Genomic DNA, 19,596 nt, shown 5'->3' with positions numbered 1-19,596 from the left:
TGTCAAACATTGGAGCTTTGTATTCATTCTGAAGGTTTATTGTTATTAATATTGAATAAAAAGTAACTTGGATATATCATTGTTAATTATCATTCAAATTTTAGGTAAATTATTTTAATTTGCATCTTATATGGATTTTATAAGGGAAATACGGATTTTGGAGGTTGATTATACAGGTTTGATTGACCAAAGGTTGACATATATGTTTGTGGCTGATTCAGAGCACAGAAACATCTCATTATCTCTAGCCGCTTTATCCTTCTACAGGGTCGCAGGCAAGCTGGAGCCTATCCCAGCTGACTACGGGCGAAAGGCGAGGTACAAACATTTCAAATAAAATGTTTTTGATTGAAATAGCTTTTGATTTCAGTCAGTATGACCTCCTAATGCTGCAAATTCAACAAATGACCATTTTCAGTTCTTTACAGCCTATAAAATGTTTTGAAACTCTGTTGTACATAATAATTTGGAACTGTTTGTTCCATAAAATTTGATTTATACTCTAACGGTTGATGACTTGAAAATTATACTGACTGTCATTTGCATCAGCCATTTAGGAAAATCAGAGAAAAAAAATCACTTGCATAATAATTTGGAACGCGGTGTACACACACACACACACACTATATCCATCCATCCATTATCTGTAGCCGCTTATCCTGTCTTACAGGGTCGCAGGCAAGCTGGAGCCTATCCCAGCTGACTATGGGCGAGAGGCGGGGTACACCCTGGACAAGTCGCCAGGTCATCACAGAGCTGACACATAGACACAGACAACCATTCACACTCACACCTACGGTCAATTTAGAGCCACCAATTAGCCTAACCTGCATGTCTTTGGACTGTGGGGGAAACCGGAGCACCCGGAGGAAACCCACGCAGACACGGGGAGAACATCTCATCTCATCTCATTATCTCTAGCAGCTTTATCCTGTTCTACAGGGTCGCAGGCAAGCTGGAGCCTATCCCAGCTGACTATGGGCGAGAGTTGGGGTACACCCTGGACAAGTCGCCAGGTAATCACAGGGCTGACACATAGACACAGACAACCATTCACACTCAGATTCACACCTACGGTCAATTTAGAGTCACCAATTAGCCTAACCTGCATGTCTTTAGACTGTGGGGGAAACCGGAGCACCCGGAGGAAACCCACGCAGACACGGGGAGAACATGCAAACTCCATTTCTAAAACTTTTCATCCGATAATGATATTCCAGAGATCTGCTGTGGATTACTTGGTAATGATGTTATTTGTTGCATCATGGAGGCAAATCTAATGTAGTTATCTTTTGGAGTTCAGCCAAGGTGCAGAAGATATGCACCATTTAAGACAGAATGGTCCTTGTGTGTACTTGTCTGTGAAAAACCCCGTCAAACTAACAAGAGTTTTGTTGCCCCTGAGAAAAAGGAGACACAGAAAAAAGTTTTTCCCCATCCATGTTTTTTGACACCTCTTCACAGCAAGAAGACCTGCCTATGCGCAAAAACATTTTTAGTCTTTGTCATGACTCATAGCTCACTTTGATACTACAGAAAATGAGCCAGATGATTAAAACGTGCTCATTTTGATTTCAGCATCTCCACACTGCCAGATTAAACTGTGATGAATAAACAAAAAAGCAGACCCCCACACACAAAACAAGCACCTCCTCCCTCCCTCCTACACACACACACACTTCATGTTATTTTCAGTGAAGAGCTGTCGTTTGATATTTTCTAACACTCATATTGCTATTACTGGTACTTGGGTAAAGTTAAGGCTCATAATCCTGAATAAAAAGCATGTACATAGAATTATGAGACAAACGTCCCATTCAAAACTATAATCCTATTCAGGGCCATTCATTGAGATCTTAAGCTGGTGTGTAAAGGCACGAGGAGATACTATAGGCGAGACACAGGAGTACGATAAGAAAAGCTCGTTCACCACTCTGCGATGTCCCTGATGGAGAAGTTGGCTCTTGTGGCAAGAGGGGATGGTATTGCGGTGTAAATAGTGGTGGTGGGGTGAGGAGACAAGGCACAGATTGAGAAATGAAGTTATATGTCTGGGTTATGGATACCCTGGCATTGGTGTGTATGCAATAGGGAAAGTGGAGAAAGGGAAAAATATGGGGGAAGTAGTTGAGTACTTTATGTAATATCATGTATTATTATACATACAGAACACTTTTTTCTATGGAATAAAAACATGTATTCTATTCCCTTCCAGCGGGTTTCATTCATTTGGTTTAATAGCATGCAATATTGTTAGCATATCGCTTATCCTATGTGTATCCTACGTATTGCTTATCCTAGAGTGTACATCACTCTGCCCAATGGAGAATGAGTGTTGAATATGGTTTACGATATTGCATGGTTGTCAAGACAACATGACATCACGTGTCGGAGCGGATGCGAATATTCAATGAGAGAGCTTTCTGCTGCACATGCGCAGAAGCATTTCTTTGTTCGCTGGCAGTGCCTGCAGTAAACTGTCGCAGTGAATTGAAAATGCCATAAGATAATAATATGCATAATTATCTCATGTATGTGTAAATGTATGTATAATAATAATAATAATAATAATAATAATAATAATAATAATAATAATAATAATGACCATGACCATATGGTCATGAGCTTGGGGTAATGACAGAAAGAACAAGATCGCGGATACAAGCGGCTGAAATGAGTTTCCTTCGCAGGGTGGCTGGGCGCTCCCTTAGAGATAGGGTGAGAAGCACAGTCACTCGGGAGGAGCTCGGAGTAGAGCCGTTGCTCCTCCACATCGAGAGGAACCAGCTGAGGTGGCTCGGGCATCTTTTTCGGATGCCTCCTGGACGCCTCCCTGGGGAGGTGTTCCAGGCATGTCCCCCCGGGAGGAGGCCCCGGGGAAGACCCAGGACACGCTGGAGGGACTATGTCTCTCGGCTGGCCTGGGAACGCCTCGGTGTTCTTCCCGAGGAGCTGGCCGAGGTGTCTGGGGAAAGGGAAGTTTGGGCTTCCATGCTTAGACTGCTGCCTCCGCGACCCGGTCCCGGATAAGCGGAAGAAGACGAGACGAGATAATAATAATAATATTGGCTGGCTTTTTTTGTGGTCTATCAGATATATTCCACTCAGCTAGCATGACATTGAACTCATCCAAGATGAGTTCAGTATCATGCTAGCTGAATGGAATATACAATGGTGCTTGAAAATTTGTGAACCCTTTAAAATTTTCTATATTTCTGCATAACTATGACCTAAAACATCATCAGATTTTCACACAAGTCCTAAAAGTAGATAAAGAGAATCCAGTTAAACAAATGAGACAAAAATATTATACTTGGTCATTTATTTATTGAGGGAAATGATCCAGTATTACATATGTGTGAGTGGCAAAAGTATGTGAACCTTTGCTTTCAGTATCTGGTGTGACCCCCTTGTGCAGCAATAACTGCAACTAAACGTTTCCAGTAACTGTTGATCAGTCCTGCACACCAGCTTGGAGGAATTTTAGCCCATTCCTCTGTACAGAACAGCTTCAACTCTGGGATGTTTCCTCACATGAACTGCTTGCTTCAGGTTCTTCCACAACATTTCGATTGGATTAAGGTCAGGACTTCGACTTGGCCATTCCAAAACATTAACTTTATTCTTCTTTAACCATTCTTTGGTAGAAGGACTTGTGTGCTTAGGGTCGTTGTCTTGCTGCATGACCCACCTTCTCTTGAGATTCACTTCATGGACAGATGTCCTGACATTTTCCTTTACAATTCACAGGTATAATTCAGAATTCATTGTTCCATCAATGATGGCAAGCCGTCCTGGCCCAGACGCAGCAAAACAGGCCCAAACCGTGATACTACCACCACCATGTTTCACAGATGGGATAAGGTTCTTATGCTGGAATGCAGTGTTTTCCTTTCTCCAAGCATAACGCTTCTCATTTAAACCAAAAAGTTCTATTTTGGTCTCATCCGTCCACAAAACATTTTTCCAATAGTTTTCTGGCTTGTCCATGTGATCTTTAGCAAACTGCAGACGAGCAGCAATGTTCTTTTTGGAGAGCAGTGGCTTTCTCCTTGCAACCCTGCCATGCATGCCACTGTTGTTCAGTGTTCTCCTGATGGTGGACTCATGAACATTAACATTAGCCAATGTGAGAGAGGCCTTCAGTTGCTTAGAAGTTACCCTGGGGTCCTTTGTGACTTCACCGACTATTACACACCTTGCTCTTGGAGTGATCTTTGTTGGTCGACCACTCCTGGGGAGGGTAACAATGGTCTTGAATTTCTTCCATTTGTACACAACCTGTCTGACTGTGGATTGGTGGAGTCCAAACTCTTTAGAGATGGTCTTGTAACCTTTTCCAGCCTGATGAGCATCAACCATGCTTTTTCTGAGGTCCTCAGAAATCTCCTTTGTTTGTGCCATGATACACTTCCACAAACATGTGTTGTGAAGATCAGACTTTGATAGATCCCTGTTCTTTAAATAAAACAGGGTGCCCACTCACACCTGATTGTCATCCCATTGACTGAAAACACCTGACTCTAATTTCACCTTCAAATGAACTGCTAATCCTAGAGGTTCACATACTTTTGCCACGCACATATATGTAATATTGGATCATTTTCCCCAATAAATAAATGACCAAGTATAATATTTTTGTCTCATTTGTTTAACTGGGTTCTCTTCATGTACTTTTAGGACTTGTGTGAAAATCTGATGATGTTTTAGGTCATATTTATGCAGAAATATAGAAAATTCCAAAGGGTCACAAACTTTCAAGCATCACTGTATCTGATATACCACTCAACGCCAGCTAATATTACAACCCCAATTCCAAAAACGTTGGGACGCTGTGTAAACTGTAAATAAAAATAGAATGTGAAGATTTGCAATATCATGCAAACCCTATATTTCATTGAAAATAGTACAAAGACAAAATATCAAATGTTGAAACTGAGAAACTTTATTGTTTTTTGAAAAATATATGCTCACTTTGAATTTGATGTCAGCACCATGTTTCAAAAAAGTTGGTACATGGGCATGTTTACCACTGTGTTGCATCACCTCTACTTTTAACAACACTCTGTAACCTTTTGGGAACTAAGGAGACCAATTGCTGTAGTTTTGAAATTGAAATGTTGTCCCATTCTTGCCTGATATACAATTTCAGTTGCTCAACAGTTCAGGGTCTCCTTTGTCATATTTTGCGCTTCATAATGCGCCAAATGTTTTAAATGGGAGACAGGTCTGGACTTCAGACAGGCCAGTTTAGCACCTGGACTCGAGCAATGCAGTTTTAATATGTGTAGAAAGCGGTTTGGCATTGTCTTTCTGAAAGAAGGAAGGCCTTCCCTGAAAACGATTTTGTCTGGATGGCAGCATATTGCTCTGAAACGTGTACATATCATTCAGCATTAATGATGCCTTCCCAGATGTACAAGCTACCTATGTCATGTGCACTAATGCACTCTCATACCATCACAGATACTGGCTTTTAAACTGTGCACTGATAACAAGCCGGATGATCCCTCTCCTCTTTAGCCTGGAGGACATGGTGTCCATGATTTCTAAAAAGAATTTCTACTTTTGATTCGTCAGACCTTGGGACAATTTTCCACTTCGCCTCAGTCCATTGTAAAAGAGCTCAGGCCCAGAAAAGGAGGCGGTGTTTCTGGATATTGTTTATATATGGTTTTAACTTGCATTTGTGGATGCAGTAATTAACTGTTTTCACAGATGATGGTTTTCTGAAGTGTTCCTGAACCCATACAGTGATTTCCATGACAGACACGTATCTGCTTTTAATGCAGTGTTGCCTGGGGGCCTGAAGATCACAGACATCCAATGTCAGTTTTCAGCCTTGTCTCTTGCATACAGAGATTTCTCCAGATTCTCTGAATATTTTAATGATATTATGTACCATAGATGATGTGATCCCCAAATTATTTGCAATTTTACATTGAGGAACGTTATTCTTAAATTATTGCACTGTTTGCCCACTTAGTCTTTCACAGAGCGGTGAACCCTTCCCCATCTTTACTTCTGAGAGACTCCGTTTCTCTGGGATGCTCTTTTTATACCCAATCATGTTAATGACCTGTTGCCAACTAACCAATTTTTTTTAAGCATTGCACAACTTTTTCAGTCTTTTGTTGCCCGTCCCAACTTTTTGGAAATGTGTTGCTGACATCAAATTCAAAATGAGCATATCGTCTCATCTCGTCTTCTTCCGCTTATCCGGGGCCAGGTCACGGAGGCAGCAGTCTGAGCATGGAAGCTCAAACTTCCCTTTCCCCAGACACCTCGGCCAGCTCCTCGGGAAGAACACCGAGGCGTTCCCAGGCCAGCCGAGTGACATAGTCCCTCCAGCGTGTCCTGAGTCTTCCCCGGGGCCTCCTCCCGGGGGGACATGCCTGGAAAACCTCCCCAGGGAGGCGTCCAGGAGGCATCCGAAAGAGATGCCTGAGCCACCTCAGCTGATTCCTCTCGATGTGGAGGAGCAGCGGCTCTACTCCGAGCTCCTCCCGAGTGACTGTGCTTCTCACCCTATCTCTAAGGGAGTGCCCAGCCACCCTGCGAAGGAAACTCATTTCGGCCGCTTGTATCCGCGATCTTGTTCTTTTGGTCATTACCCAAAGCTCATGAGCATAGGTGAGAGTCGGAACGTAGATCGACCGGTAAATCGAGAGCTTTGCCTTTTGGCTCAGCTCCTTCTTCACCACGACGGACCGGTAAAGCGACTGCATCACTGCGGAAGCCGCACCGATCCGCCTGTCGATCTCACGCTCTATCCTTCCCTCACTCATGAACAAGATCCTGAAATACTTAAACTCCTCCACTTGAGGCAGGACTTCTCCACCAACCTGGGGAGGGCAAGCCACCCTTTTCCGGTCGAGAACCATGGCCTCGGACTTGGAGGTGCTGATTCTCATCCCAGCCGCTTCACACTCGACTGCAAACTGCCCCAGTGCATGCTGAAGGTCCTGGTTTGAAGAAGCCAACAGGACAACATCATCTGCAAAAAGCAGAGATGAAATCCTGTGGTTCCCAAACAGGATTCCTTCCAGCCCCTTTTTCTTTGCTAAGGGCTGTCCGGTCCCTGTACGAATGGAGCAGGAGTATGGTTCGCATTGCCGGCAGTAAGTCAGACCAAAATGAGCATATATTTTTCAAAAAACAATAAAATGTATCAGTTTCAACATTTGATATGTTGTCTTTGTACTATTTTCAATAAAATATAGGGTTTCCATGATTTGCAAATCTTCATGTTCTGTTTTTATTTATGTTGCACACAGTGTCCCAACTTTTTTGGAATTGGGGTTGTATTTAATTATGGGCTTTACTCTGTGTATGTTGAATGGACACAAGTGTTATGAAGATAGCAATGGATGCATGACTAACAGCCAAGGTATGTTGCATGTTCCAAAAGCGCCTGCTATGAGGCAGTTTTTATTGAAGAATTTATCAGAAATCAATATAATATTGCATTTTGTTGATTAAAATTCTTTTAATGCCACTTCATTTTCATTCTCATGTACAAAGTGCTAATTGTTGTCATGGGTTAATAACTTGACAATGTGATGCACTATTTGTCAGTCATTAGATTAGATTAGATTAGATTAGATTAGATTAGATTAGATTAGATTAGATTAGATTAGATTAGATTAGATTAGATTAGATTAGATTAGATTAGATTAGATTAGATTAGATTAGATTAGATTAGATTAGATTAGATTAGATAAAACTTTATTGATCCCTTTGGGAGGGTTCCCTCAGGGAAATTAAGATTCCAGCATCATCATAACAGATAAACAGAGAAAAGAAATAGAGAAAACTTCTAGATAAACTAAAATAAATTAAGTATTTACATATACAAAAGAATAAGATATGGGGAAGAGAGGAAGGGGGGAGGGGGAAGGGGGGAAAGTGGGGTTAGGGTAAGTGTGTGTGTGTGTGTGTGTGTGTGTGTGTGTGTGTGTGTGTGTGTGTGTGTGTGTGTGAGAGAGAGAGGGGGGAGCAGGAAAGATATTGCACATTATATTGCACATTGTCCGGTATTGCTTATTGTTAGGCTAGTCTACTACTTCTTCCCATCCTCTGTCCTCCTGTTACCTCTTCTCCCCCCCCAGAGAGGAGTTGTACAGTCTGATGGTGTGAGGGACAAAGGAGTTTTTAAGTCTGTTCGTCCTGCACTTGGGAAGGAGCATTCTGTCACTGAACAGGCTCCTCTGGTTGCTGATGACGGTGTGCAGAGGGTGACTGGCATCGTCCATGAGTTTCAATAGTTTGTCCATAGACCTCTTCTCTGCCACCATCATCAGAGAGTCCAGCTTCATGCCGACCACAGAGCCGACCCGCCTGATCAGTTTGTCCAGCCTGGATGTGTCCTTTTTGGATGTGCTGCCCCCCCCAGCACACCACGGTGTAAAACAGGACACTGGCGACCACAGACTGATATAACATCCACAGGAGTTTCCCACAGATGTTAAAGGACCACAGCCTCCTAAGGAAGTATAGCCTGCTCTGTCCCTTCCTGTATAAGTGTTTGGCTTTGCAAGTCCATTCCAGCTTGCTGTCCAGCCACAGCCCAAGGTACTTGTAGGAATCCACAGCCTCCACCTCGACTCCCTCGATCAGAATTGGTCGTGACCTTGGTCTGGACCTCCCAAAGTCAATGACCAGCTCCTTGGTCTTCGAGGTGTTGAGCTGCAGATGGTTTCTGTTGCACCGCACAGCAAAGTCCCTCACCAGGCTCCTATTCTCCTCCTCTCTGTCGTCACTGATACACCCAACGATGGCTGTGTCATCGGCAAACTTCTGAATGTGACACAGCTCTGAGTTGTAGCAGAAGTCCGCGGTGTACAGGGTGAAGAGAAGAGGGGCCAGCACCGTGCCCTGGGGTGCTCTGGTGCTGCTAATCACAGTGTCAGATGTGATGTCCTTCAGCCTGACGTACTGCAGCCTGTCCGTGAGGTAGCTGGAGATCCAGGTGACCAGGCAGGGGTCCACTCGCATCCATTATTCCTATCAGGTGTTAAATTAGAGTGGAATGAACACAAGTCAAGCTCAGACACCACTGGATTATGTGAACAGCGATCAGAGCTGACCTCTGGTACTATAATTTTATTCAGTTGTCACTCATATTTAATACAATCTTAATTAAATCCATTAAATTATTATATGTAATAAATTGTGCAGAGAGACAACTGCTGGACAGCTGCTAAAATTAGACTCCCATGACTCCTCCCCTTCCAACTTTTTGTGATTATTCAAGTGTTTTTGCCATTGCGTGTTTATAGCTATAAATCCTCTGCTCTTGCTGATTTTCACAAATTAAGTCTCAGTCAGCGAATGTTAATTGCCATGCTAATAAGTTTCTCATTAGAGAAAAGTGTGTTTACTTCAGAGTTAAACTAATAGAAAAGAGTTAGATGGCATTCTGATGCCAACCTGACAGAGAATATTAAGGTCTGGCTATGAAATGGGGCGGCACGAGAAATTTTCTTTTGCTGGCGCCACGGGGTTGCTTGACTTTTCAGTGAGGGTGCTCTGAAATTTAGGGTTTCCCATTAATGTGCCAATCGCTACAGTTTAATTACCTCTGCCAAGGAGGTTTGTTTGTTTGTCTTCAAGCAGTATTACGTAAAAACTACAAGCCTGATTTTCATGAAACTTGGTGGAAAGATGTAGCATGGGCCAAGGAAGAACCTGTTAAATTTTGACACGCATCTGACTCACAGTTTTTCGTTTCACTTTCACTAACAATGCGGCATTTGGCCTTGGCAGAAGTCTGAGCTCTTTCAGTGCCCTTATTGCAACACTCCATGCGCATGTGCACATGTGCACGCATGCAGTACCTGCTCTGCCTCAATTACAATGTCATTATGTGTTAAACAGAAGATGAGCTATTTAGCTTACGGGATATATATGGGAGGTTCACAAGCCAGCCTAGGTAAACACACCTCTGTATATAAAATTTCACACAATTATGCCACAGTCAGGGCTTGCACACAAGCAGCAAGCAACAGACACAGGTTTGTGCACATTTTAGCCCAAGATTCTGAGCTCACAGACTCATGCTGCCAATCACCAACGCCTTGACTAGACAACCAACAGTATTTCATTCCATAGACCTAATGTTATATGAATGAGCATCACAGAGAGATAACTATAAGGAGTCAGAATTTGTGCCTCAATCACTAAATGCATTAAATTTATACATGGCAATAGGAAAAAAAATTGTGTACTTACCATTCAATATCTTCATAACAAAACATCTGTTGACTGAGTCTCCACATGTGGATGTTTACGAAGTAAAAAAAAAACAAAAACAAAAAAAGATCCATTATGATATCGCTAATGTGTCTGAATCAGATCACCTGCATTCACGTTGTTTTTTAGTCTAAAATAATTTTTCTTTTATTGATGTATTTATTTATTTCTCAAATGATAAATTATAGTATTCACACATTAAAAATTTAAAATTATGAATAAACCACAGAAATTTCTGATGGGGTGCTATGGTTATCCTAGGGGTAGCTACAGCACCCCTGAACCCCTCCCTGGTGCTGCCCATGCTGTGAAATTGTATTCAAGTTAAATTAATCCTTTGGGAGAGAAAGAAACTGAAAATGTGTTTTAATCACATTTTAATATTAGTAATGACATCTAATTTGAATGGTGCTATTCCATACATGGTACTGTACGTATATTGTTTACAGCTAAAGTAGAGTAAAATAGTTAAAGCAGGTGTTATTGTAAAGTACATCAATACCACTGCTTTCAGCAAAAAAACCCAATGGATGTATTGTTTTCTATTCATGATAGATGATGTAATTTTATATAATAATAATAATAATAATAATAATCCATCCATTACCTGTAGCCGCTTATCCTGTGCAGGGCTGCGGGCAAGCTGGAGCCTATCCCAGATGACTATGGGCGACAGGTTGGGTGCACCCTGGACAAGTTGCCAGGTTATTGCAGGGCTGACACATAGAGACAAACAACCATTCACACTCACATTCACACCTACGGTCAATTTAGAGTCACCAGTTAGCCTAACCTGCATGTCTTTGGACTGTGGGAGAAACTGGAGCACCCGGAGGAAACCCACGCAGACATGGGGAGAACATGCAAACTCCACATAGAAAGGCCCTCGCCAGCTGCTGGGCTCGAACCCAGGACCTTCTTGCTGTAAGGCAACAGTGCTAACCACTACATCACCGTGCCACATAATAATAATAATAATAGTAGCAGCAACATATGGCAATGGACAGTATGTTGCTGTTCCATGGCTTGAATGTTTCTAATAGTGTAGGTACTAGTACTAACATAGGCAGGCAGGGTTCTTCATAAAGTTGATTCTCCCTATAGTGAAACTAATTTTTCCACCATTTTGCCCAAGGATTGCACTAATTGCAGAGTTGGCATTATACACAGCATATTCCGCAGTGTTGAATTAACACTTTCAGAGTTCATTTGTGTCCAATTGGACACATATTAACACAGTAGGGTGTTAAATCAACACTCTGGGTGTTAATTCAACACTAGGGATTTTGCTGTGTAGTCGGCAAGCTCGGCAAGCATCATATTTCCAAGCAGGAGAAGCAGTCATACATATTGGCAGGTTTGGTGCCTGTTGGTTGTGAATCTGTCAGCATGAAAAGATTAAAATCGCTCCCCTGAACTGTCCAGCTGTGGATAATAGTGTCAGCCTGGGGATGACTGACAGCCAATAGGGAGAAAATGACAGTAAGTGTGAGACAAAAGGAGACAGATGGAGCTGGGATTCTTTTTCTCTCTCTCACAGTTCATGGAAGAAGGATGCAAGGATTCAGACGGATGTTGATGTTTGATCTAAATGAAACAACTGTGCACAAAAGAAGAGCTTACTCCTTGCTTTCCTCTCCTTTTTTCCTCAGATCCTGTGAGGTGTATACCCTGTTTTTGCCTGTGTGCGTGCCCGTGGCAGAGAGTGGGAGTGTACGAGCGAGCGTGTGTGAGCACTCTCACATGGCCTCGATGCAGGACGGGGTGAACTTCACTGCTCCCCCCTACGGCAAAGTGTTGCTGCTCGGGGCCATTGCCGCTGCCTCGGCTTTCGTCGTCACCATCCTGATTGTCGTGTTATGTGTGGGCTGCCACAGGTGAGCGATAAATGGAAATAATTGTAACACACAGATATTCACATACAGTATACATATTCAGACCCTTTCATTTTTTGCTCAGTTGTTTTGTTTTATAGATTACATTTAAAATGGATTACAGTGACTTTTTCAACCATCAAGCTACACACAGTAATCCAACTTTTTAGAAATTTTATTTTAATTTTTTTAAAAATTGAAAACTAGAGTGTCTAAGTTGGATAAATATTCAAACCTTTTATTCAGTACTTTGTGGAAATACCTTGGGCAGCAGTTACAGTTTCGATTCTTCTAAGGTAAGTCTGTTCAATCTTTGCACAACTAGATCTGGTTTCCTTTCCTTTCCAACAGATCCTCTCAAGCTCAGTTAAACTCTTTCAAATTAACTTTATAATACAATAATGTGCAAAATATGAAGGGGTCTGAATACTTTCTGAACCCACTATAAATATGAAGCACAGGCCATTTGATAGGTTAAAGCAGAGAGCATTTGAATGTGGCACATCCAAATGGACTGTGATTGAATATTGTACTAAGCTACAGTCTGTCTAATGAATTATAGATGTGCTTCTCTGTCTGCTAGACGAGGACTCTTTTCATGTCTAGTCTTTGGAATCTGGAGCTTCAGCTTGCTTCCCAGAGTCATCCAGTGAGAGTAAATATATTTCTGATCAAAGATACTTTTTTGGGGGGGGAGGGAGTTGTGAAAAAGCAGCTTTGCGCAAGAGGGTGAGACTCCAGTGCTTTGACAAAGAGGCATTGGGTGTGTAGTTAATATTAGGGTCCAAGACTAAAGGTAGCTTTGGTGCTGTGTACTGTATATACTGTATAATAATCATGATAAATGATGACTGTATGTAAGTCTTTATGGCTGCTGATTGAAATATTCTATGTGATTTGGCCAAAGACTTCATTTTAAGAAAATGACTGTAATTTTTACAGTAATTTACTGGCAACAAGGTATATATTTTTTTTACAATCAACAACAGTAAGCATATTTACAGTGAAGTACTGTAATATCCTGCATAGTACATAATAACATAATTCAATATGTTTGCTCATTTGGCTGTTGTTGTTTTTTTTTTTTTAAAGAAATGATGTACTATTGATGCAGGCTACAATCTATCTGAAGGTTTTGGGTCATGCTCAAGAACCCTGCCCTGGCAGTTTGGAGGCACTGGGATTTGAACACAAGACTTTCTGCTTTGCAACTCAAAGCCTTAACCACTTTGCCAAACACAACTGATTGGATGTAGTCTTTTGGTACAAGTTAATTCAGTGGTAGAAGTGGTTGAATCATTGTCAACTAGTTGAGCAAGTTGTGGTGGCACAGTTGTTCAGGTTTTGATTTGCCATGGCTTTGGTTGTGCCCTTGAGCAAGACCCTTATGGTGATGATACACGGGGCAACTTTTTGGGCAATGTTGCCGAGCAATGTTGCTGGGCAATTGCGTTTTGACTCTTTTCTATCGAGATTGGGCAACATTGTTTCTTTCTGAATGGTTTTGATAATCTCTGGCAACTTTTTGAGATAAGCCAATCAGAACGTGAGTATCGAGTCATGTGACCTCCGGTGAGGTTCGGATCAGAAATTTCAAACAAATATGGCGGCCGCTCAGTGTCAGTGGAGTGAAGAGATGGAGAGACTCCTCATCTGTTTTTACGCCGGTAAGTTGTTATTTTAATATTCTATATGGAGGAATTTACCTCACCAAAGCTCTAAAAAACAACAGACAGCTTGATTAAATGGTCACAGCAAAAATTAAGACATCGATTTTTTTTAGCTAACTGTAAACTGCCGTTGCTAACTGTTGTTGCCCATTGTTAGTTGCCCTGAAAAGTTGCCCTGTGTCTCACCTAGTTGCCCGTTGCCAGCAACATTGCTCGGCAACATTGCCCAAAAAGTTGCCCCGTGTATCATCACCATTAGCCTTCAGCTCAGTTGTATCCTGCATCAATTGTAAGGTGCTTTTTTTTTTTTTAAAGCGCCAGCCAAATGAGCAAATATATTAGATTATGTGTTACTTTAAAGTATATAAGATATTGGAGGACTTTACTGTAAATATGTTTAAAGTAGCTCATTGTAAAATTTTTATAATACTTAATTGGCAACCCAGTTGCCAGTAAATTACTTTAAAATTTACAGTCATTTTTTATAGTGTTGGCATGAAACCTTTTCTTGTTTCAGAGATTCAAACACTGGTTATACTTTGTCTTTTCATGCGTCTTGAATATTAGGATTGTAGTATATACAAAAATGCAAATGTAATTGTACCCAAGACACATTTAAAACAAATGTAAATTACACAAAATATTTCAGGTGACCTGAGGTTTATTTTAGCCAGATATTACAAAAGAAATACATCCATCTCTCCAAGCCAAACCTAGCCAAAATCCCTTCCAGCCCATGATTATTTTACACAACGTAACCAGAAATTGAACTGTAATTACATTGGATACAATGCAGGTACAAGATGCATGAAATGACCAGGTGTAATTGGGGTGGAAGGGAGCAAAGAGTTCTCATCCTAATCACGAACCAACCATCTATTATTGTTGGGACTGACAAATAATCGTTGTGTTTTATGCTTATTGTGTGTTTAACAGGAAGGGGAAGAGTCACAATGGTACTGGTGAAGAGAGAAAGCACAGACTCATGGATATGGTGACCATCTCTTTCATTTTCCGAGTTGCAATAAAACTATTTCCTTGTTATGTCTGCCTTTAGACTGCATTGACGGGTGAGAAAATTGGGTTCTGGACACTGATGGCTGGGTTCAAACTTGGCAATATAAATAGGCATTTTATTTATAGATAATTTCAGTATTCAGTTCAATTGAGATTTTTTGGGTGACCCATTCAGGTTGTTGAAATGCAGTTAATGTCTCTGAATTGGCCAGATTTTTATTGTGTAAGGGTGATGGACAAGGAGCTTCTCAACTGCATCCAGATCATTCTTTAAACAAAAATAGATAGATAGATAGATAGATAGATAGATAGATAGATAGATAGATAGATAGATAGATAGATAGATAGATAGATAGATTGTTAAATAAGGTCTTATTAAGCTGATTTTTTTTGCTTGCAATTGAAATATGATTTAGTATAAAAACAGAACTAACAGTAGTGTAATATATTTAAAATATATTCATACTCATAGTAATGAATTGTCCTAAAAGCAGTGTTGCTGCCTTACAACTCTGGGGTCCACAGATTGATCCTTGCCTCAGTTTACTGTCTGTGCCGAGTTTTGTATGATCTGCCTGTGTCCGTGTGGGTTTCCTCTGGGTTCTCCAGTTTCCTTCTACCTCATCAACAAATCATGCTGATATGCAGGTTGACTATGCCCTTAAAATAGCCCCTAGATGAGAATGAGTGTGTGAATATTCGTGTTCATGGGGTCCTGCAGTGAACTGGAGTCCCTTCCAGGCTGTATTCTCGTCTTACACCCAGTGTTCCTGGAGTAGGCTCCAGGTCAACTACAACTCTGATCATGATAAAGCAATTACTGAAGATGTATGAATTAATTCATTAATATTTTATTTTTAAAATGCCATTCCATCATGTTTCTGTGTATTTACATGTGGAATTGTTCTTACGACACATAGCAGCTAGCAGATAGTGGAATGAATACACCACAAAAATGTGATTTATTCTCAAGGTACATCACTGAGACATGTTGCTGTTTTGGACAACCTCCACTCTGTGTGTCCATCACTACACATAACTCAGCTCTGAATATGGCCCTGTGTTAAGGCTACAGTAAACCTTATTACTTATCTTATTGACCATTTATATAGAAAAAAAGCCCCAAAACAATGTTCTCACCTGTCAAGTGTGACATTATGACCACATATGACCACATATAACATTATGACCACTGACAGGTGACGTGAATAACATCGATTATCTCATTACAGTGGCATCTGTCAAGGGATGGGATATATTAGATATATAAGAGAACAATTAGTTCTCAAAGTTGATGTGTTGGAAACAGGAAAAATGGGCAAGTGTAAGGATCTGAGCAACTTTGACAATGGCCAAATTCTGATGGCTAGATGACTGGATCTGAGCATCTCCAAAAAATGACACATCTTGTGAGGTGTTCCCAGTATGCAGTGGTTAGTACCTACCAAAAGTGGTCCAAGGAAGGACAACCGGTGAACCGTCGACAGGGTCATGGGTGTCGAAGGCTCACTGATTCACATGGGGCACGAAGGCTAACCCATATGGTCCAAACCCACAGAAGAGCTACTGTAGCACAAACTGCTGAAAAGTTAATGCTGATGCCTTTCTGTTTTAGCCAGCATTAACTTTTTCAGCAGTTTGTGCTACAGTAGCTCTTCTGTGGGATTGGACTATATGGGCTAGAGTCTAGACTTTGTGCTCCATGTGAATCAATGAGCTTTCGGCACCCATGACCCTGTTGCCAGGTCACCGGTTGTCCTTCCTTGGACCACTTTTGGTAGGTACTAACCACTGCATACTGGGAACACCCCACAAGATGTGTCATTTTTTGGAGATGCTCAGACCCAGTCATCTAGCCATCACAATTTGGCCCTTGTCAAAGTCACTCAGATCCTTATGCTTACCCATTTTTCCTGCTTCAAGCATATCAACTTCAATAACTGACTGTTCTCTTGCTGCCTCATACTGTATCCCACCCCTTGGCAGGTGCCATTCTAACAACGTAAATCAATGTAATTCACTTTACCTGTCAGTGATCATAATGTTATGGATAACCAGTGGAAACAGTACAAATATATTATATTTATAGAAATATACTGTGGTCTTTATAATAGAAGTCTTATCTTGATCTGTTTTCTAATTTTTAACTCTTCTTATATATTGATTTACAGCTATGATCTACAACTCATATTAGGTTATGTAGTGATAATGTTCTCTGTTTTTTTAGAACATATTGCGGCAGTCAAAGCTGCGCTCCATCAGTAAGTCAGACACCAAGCTCCATGAGATGAACAGACTCAACTGCAATGGCAAAAGTATGTACATTCGCTTCTCACACTGCTTGATAGTGTTACCGAGGCCACAGAGCCGCCTCAAATTCGGATGTAGAGTCGGAGCATGCGGGATGGTATAAGTTTCATTTCGGGATACAATTCTTTTCTCTGTTCTTCTGTAGTAGAGCCACCCGTAGATGTTTTTTTCACTTTGTGAGGGTTGGCGCCGTCTGTGCCGCCTTTGCCTCTGCAGTTTAGCCCACAATGTTCTGTTCTATTTTTGATATACTACATATTCCATACTTCATGGAGCTAAAATTGATGTTAAATCTTCAGAATCCTCCAAAAAGAACCGTCCAGCCAGCATGGACCTGCTCCTGCTGCCAAGCCGTCGCTCCAACTCAGACCTGCGAACCTCACAAGGCCGCCAGGTGCCCCAGGCGTCATCAGGGGAGGATGGAGAACACACATATGCTGAGGTGGGCCGCCGCTCGTCCCCCACTCGCTGTCCTGAAGCTGCACTCAGGGGGCGTGCTGGAGAGACAGACACTCCCGCCCCTCCAGCTGTTCCTGCCAATACCCCAGCCCCACCTGATCCAGATGGAGACAGCCTGGATGGTGGGATTCCTGAGCCTGAAACTCTCCCTCAAGTAATGAACCCACCCCCACAGCCTCCAGAAACAGCTGAGTACGCATGTATCAGAAAAGTTCGCAAGGTTGACAAAGCTGCCCAGAAGAGGGATAATGGCACTGAGACAGAGGAGGGACTCGGGCAGTCACAGCGGCACAGTAGTGGAGAAATTCGGCATGGTCCACCCAGTCATCCAGCTCCACCCCCACCACACCCACACAGTCAGAAGCTGCCGCGCAAGAACGTGGAGGCTTTCAATCTTCCTTTTTTTCCAAAGGTAGGTGGGGAAACAGGATATTGACTTTACACTGAGGGAGATAAGCCAGTATTAACCAAAATGATTGTTTTTGTATTATTAGTTTATTATTGGCATGGTGTCACTGTGCCAATAATTAACTTAACTGATCATTAATAGTCAAATTACTATTTGGCTTAAACTCATTATGTATGCATAAAACTACAGTATCAATTCATCTGAGGTAGCACAAGAAGCAAAAAATGTGTTGCACATGCTGTCTAATTACTAATGGTGGAAAGAGTACAAAAGACACTAACTTGAGTAAAAGTATTGCTATTATAACTAGAAGGACACTCGGACAGCACAGACCTCTGCCAAGGACAATAGTTGACTCTTCTGTGATATGCATATCTGCACCTGTGACCACTTTATCCACCTTTTTCCTGCTTCCCATGATTCCTTGCATGGACTCTGGGTGAGATTTCCGGTTACTTGTTGTGCGAAGTTAACGGTTATGCAAAAGGTTGTTTGGCATTAAGGAAAATGAATAATGTAGGAGCACAATCATTTCAATAGCTCAGACTGGATAATGTGATCATCTCCCTGCCTTCACTTACTGAGGAATGAAAGGACAATTTGAAGACGTGACCTTGGATAACCTACTGTTACATATTTAGCCACTTTATTGAATCTGTTGTTTCTGACACTTAATACAAATCTAAATGTTATCAGTATGTAGCACGCACACACACAACTGGTATGTACAGTTATTTTATCAGTAGAGGTAATACTAGAACAATGTAGAAATACTTTGTACTTTAGTACTGCAAATAAAATCTTAAGCAAAAGGCAATAAATTTGTCTTTATGCCTTTAAATACCTAAAAAAAAAACCTCATTCTGCAGAAACATCACATTAAACCTCTAGCATACTAGTTGTCTTTTCGCTGGTGGTATCTCGTAGCCTCGCCATGACACTGATTCAACCATGTAAGTCCTCTTTTTGTAGATGATGAAAACTTCACAGAGTTCATCACTGATAAGGTCCTGCTATAAATATGCATGTGTTCATAACACTCCTGTTTCAGTCATTGGTTTAGCTGAGTCTGATTGTTAGTATCGCCGTGAACAGCGCAAGTTCTCATAACTCTGTAATGACAGTTTCACAAGCCACACCGGTATAATACAACATGTATTAAAAACTAACAAGGATAAGACAAAGTAAACAATAGTAACACATTCCATCAGACATTTGCTTTTACCATCACTTACACTAAATTTCACACAGAATGATTTCTCCAGCATTAGCTTCAGGAATAAGGTGGATGCTCGTATCTGGATATATTTCCAAAATTATTAGAATTGTGTGTATCAGTGTGTAGATCACTGAAGTTAGCGTAATTAAGTCATTTGGTTATTGAGTAATTATGTTACAAATAATTTTTTCATGTCTACAACTGACAACTAATCTGAAAACATATTTTCTATTCTGTTTTATTTTTCATTTTTATGAGACAGTGGCTATTCTTACGATGAGTCGTAAGAATAATATTTTCCCTATTCTTACGACATGAACAGGTAGCGCATGCACAAATCGCTATCAACAGACTGAAAAAATGGCTGAAGAAATGAGCAGCTCA

General features: G+C 41.3%; 1 protein-coding gene across 7 annotated transcripts in view; it reads left to right on the top strand.

Annotated features, from left to right (window-relative positions):
* si:dkey-70p6.1 (uncharacterized protein LOC570575 homolog) overlaps positions 1-19,596 on the top strand; it is a 115,160-nt gene that overhangs the window by 64,018 nt on the left and 31,546 nt on the right. For 5 of the 7 annotated variants that reach the window (XM_060930819.1, XM_060930817.1, XM_060930816.1 and 2 more), the window contains 5 exons: positions 11,907-12,131; positions 12,712-12,777; positions 14,735-14,792; positions 17,043-17,130; positions 17,425-17,996. In XM_060930819.1, coding sequence (XP_060786802.1) covers positions 11,998-12,131; positions 12,712-12,777; positions 14,735-14,792; positions 17,043-17,130; positions 17,425-17,996 — 918 coding nt within the window. In that variant the 5' untranslated portion in view covers positions 11,907-11,997. Of the gene's footprint in view, positions 1-11,906; positions 12,132-12,402; positions 12,425-12,711; positions 12,784-14,734; positions 14,793-17,042; positions 17,131-17,424; positions 17,997-19,596 lie in introns of those variants that run through there. The other 2 variants (XM_060930821.1, XM_060930820.1) reach the window with 2 other exon arrangements.

Source organism: Neoarius graeffei, chromosome 10 (assembly GCF_027579695.1).
Source record: "Neoarius graeffei isolate fNeoGra1 chromosome 10, fNeoGra1.pri, whole genome shotgun sequence".
In the NCBI taxonomy this organism is placed as follows: Eukaryota; Metazoa; Chordata; class Actinopteri; order Siluriformes; family Ariidae; genus Neoarius; species Neoarius graeffei.
The sequence above is the reverse complement of the archived record's forward strand: the minus strand, read 5'-3'. Positions and strand labels throughout refer to the sequence as shown.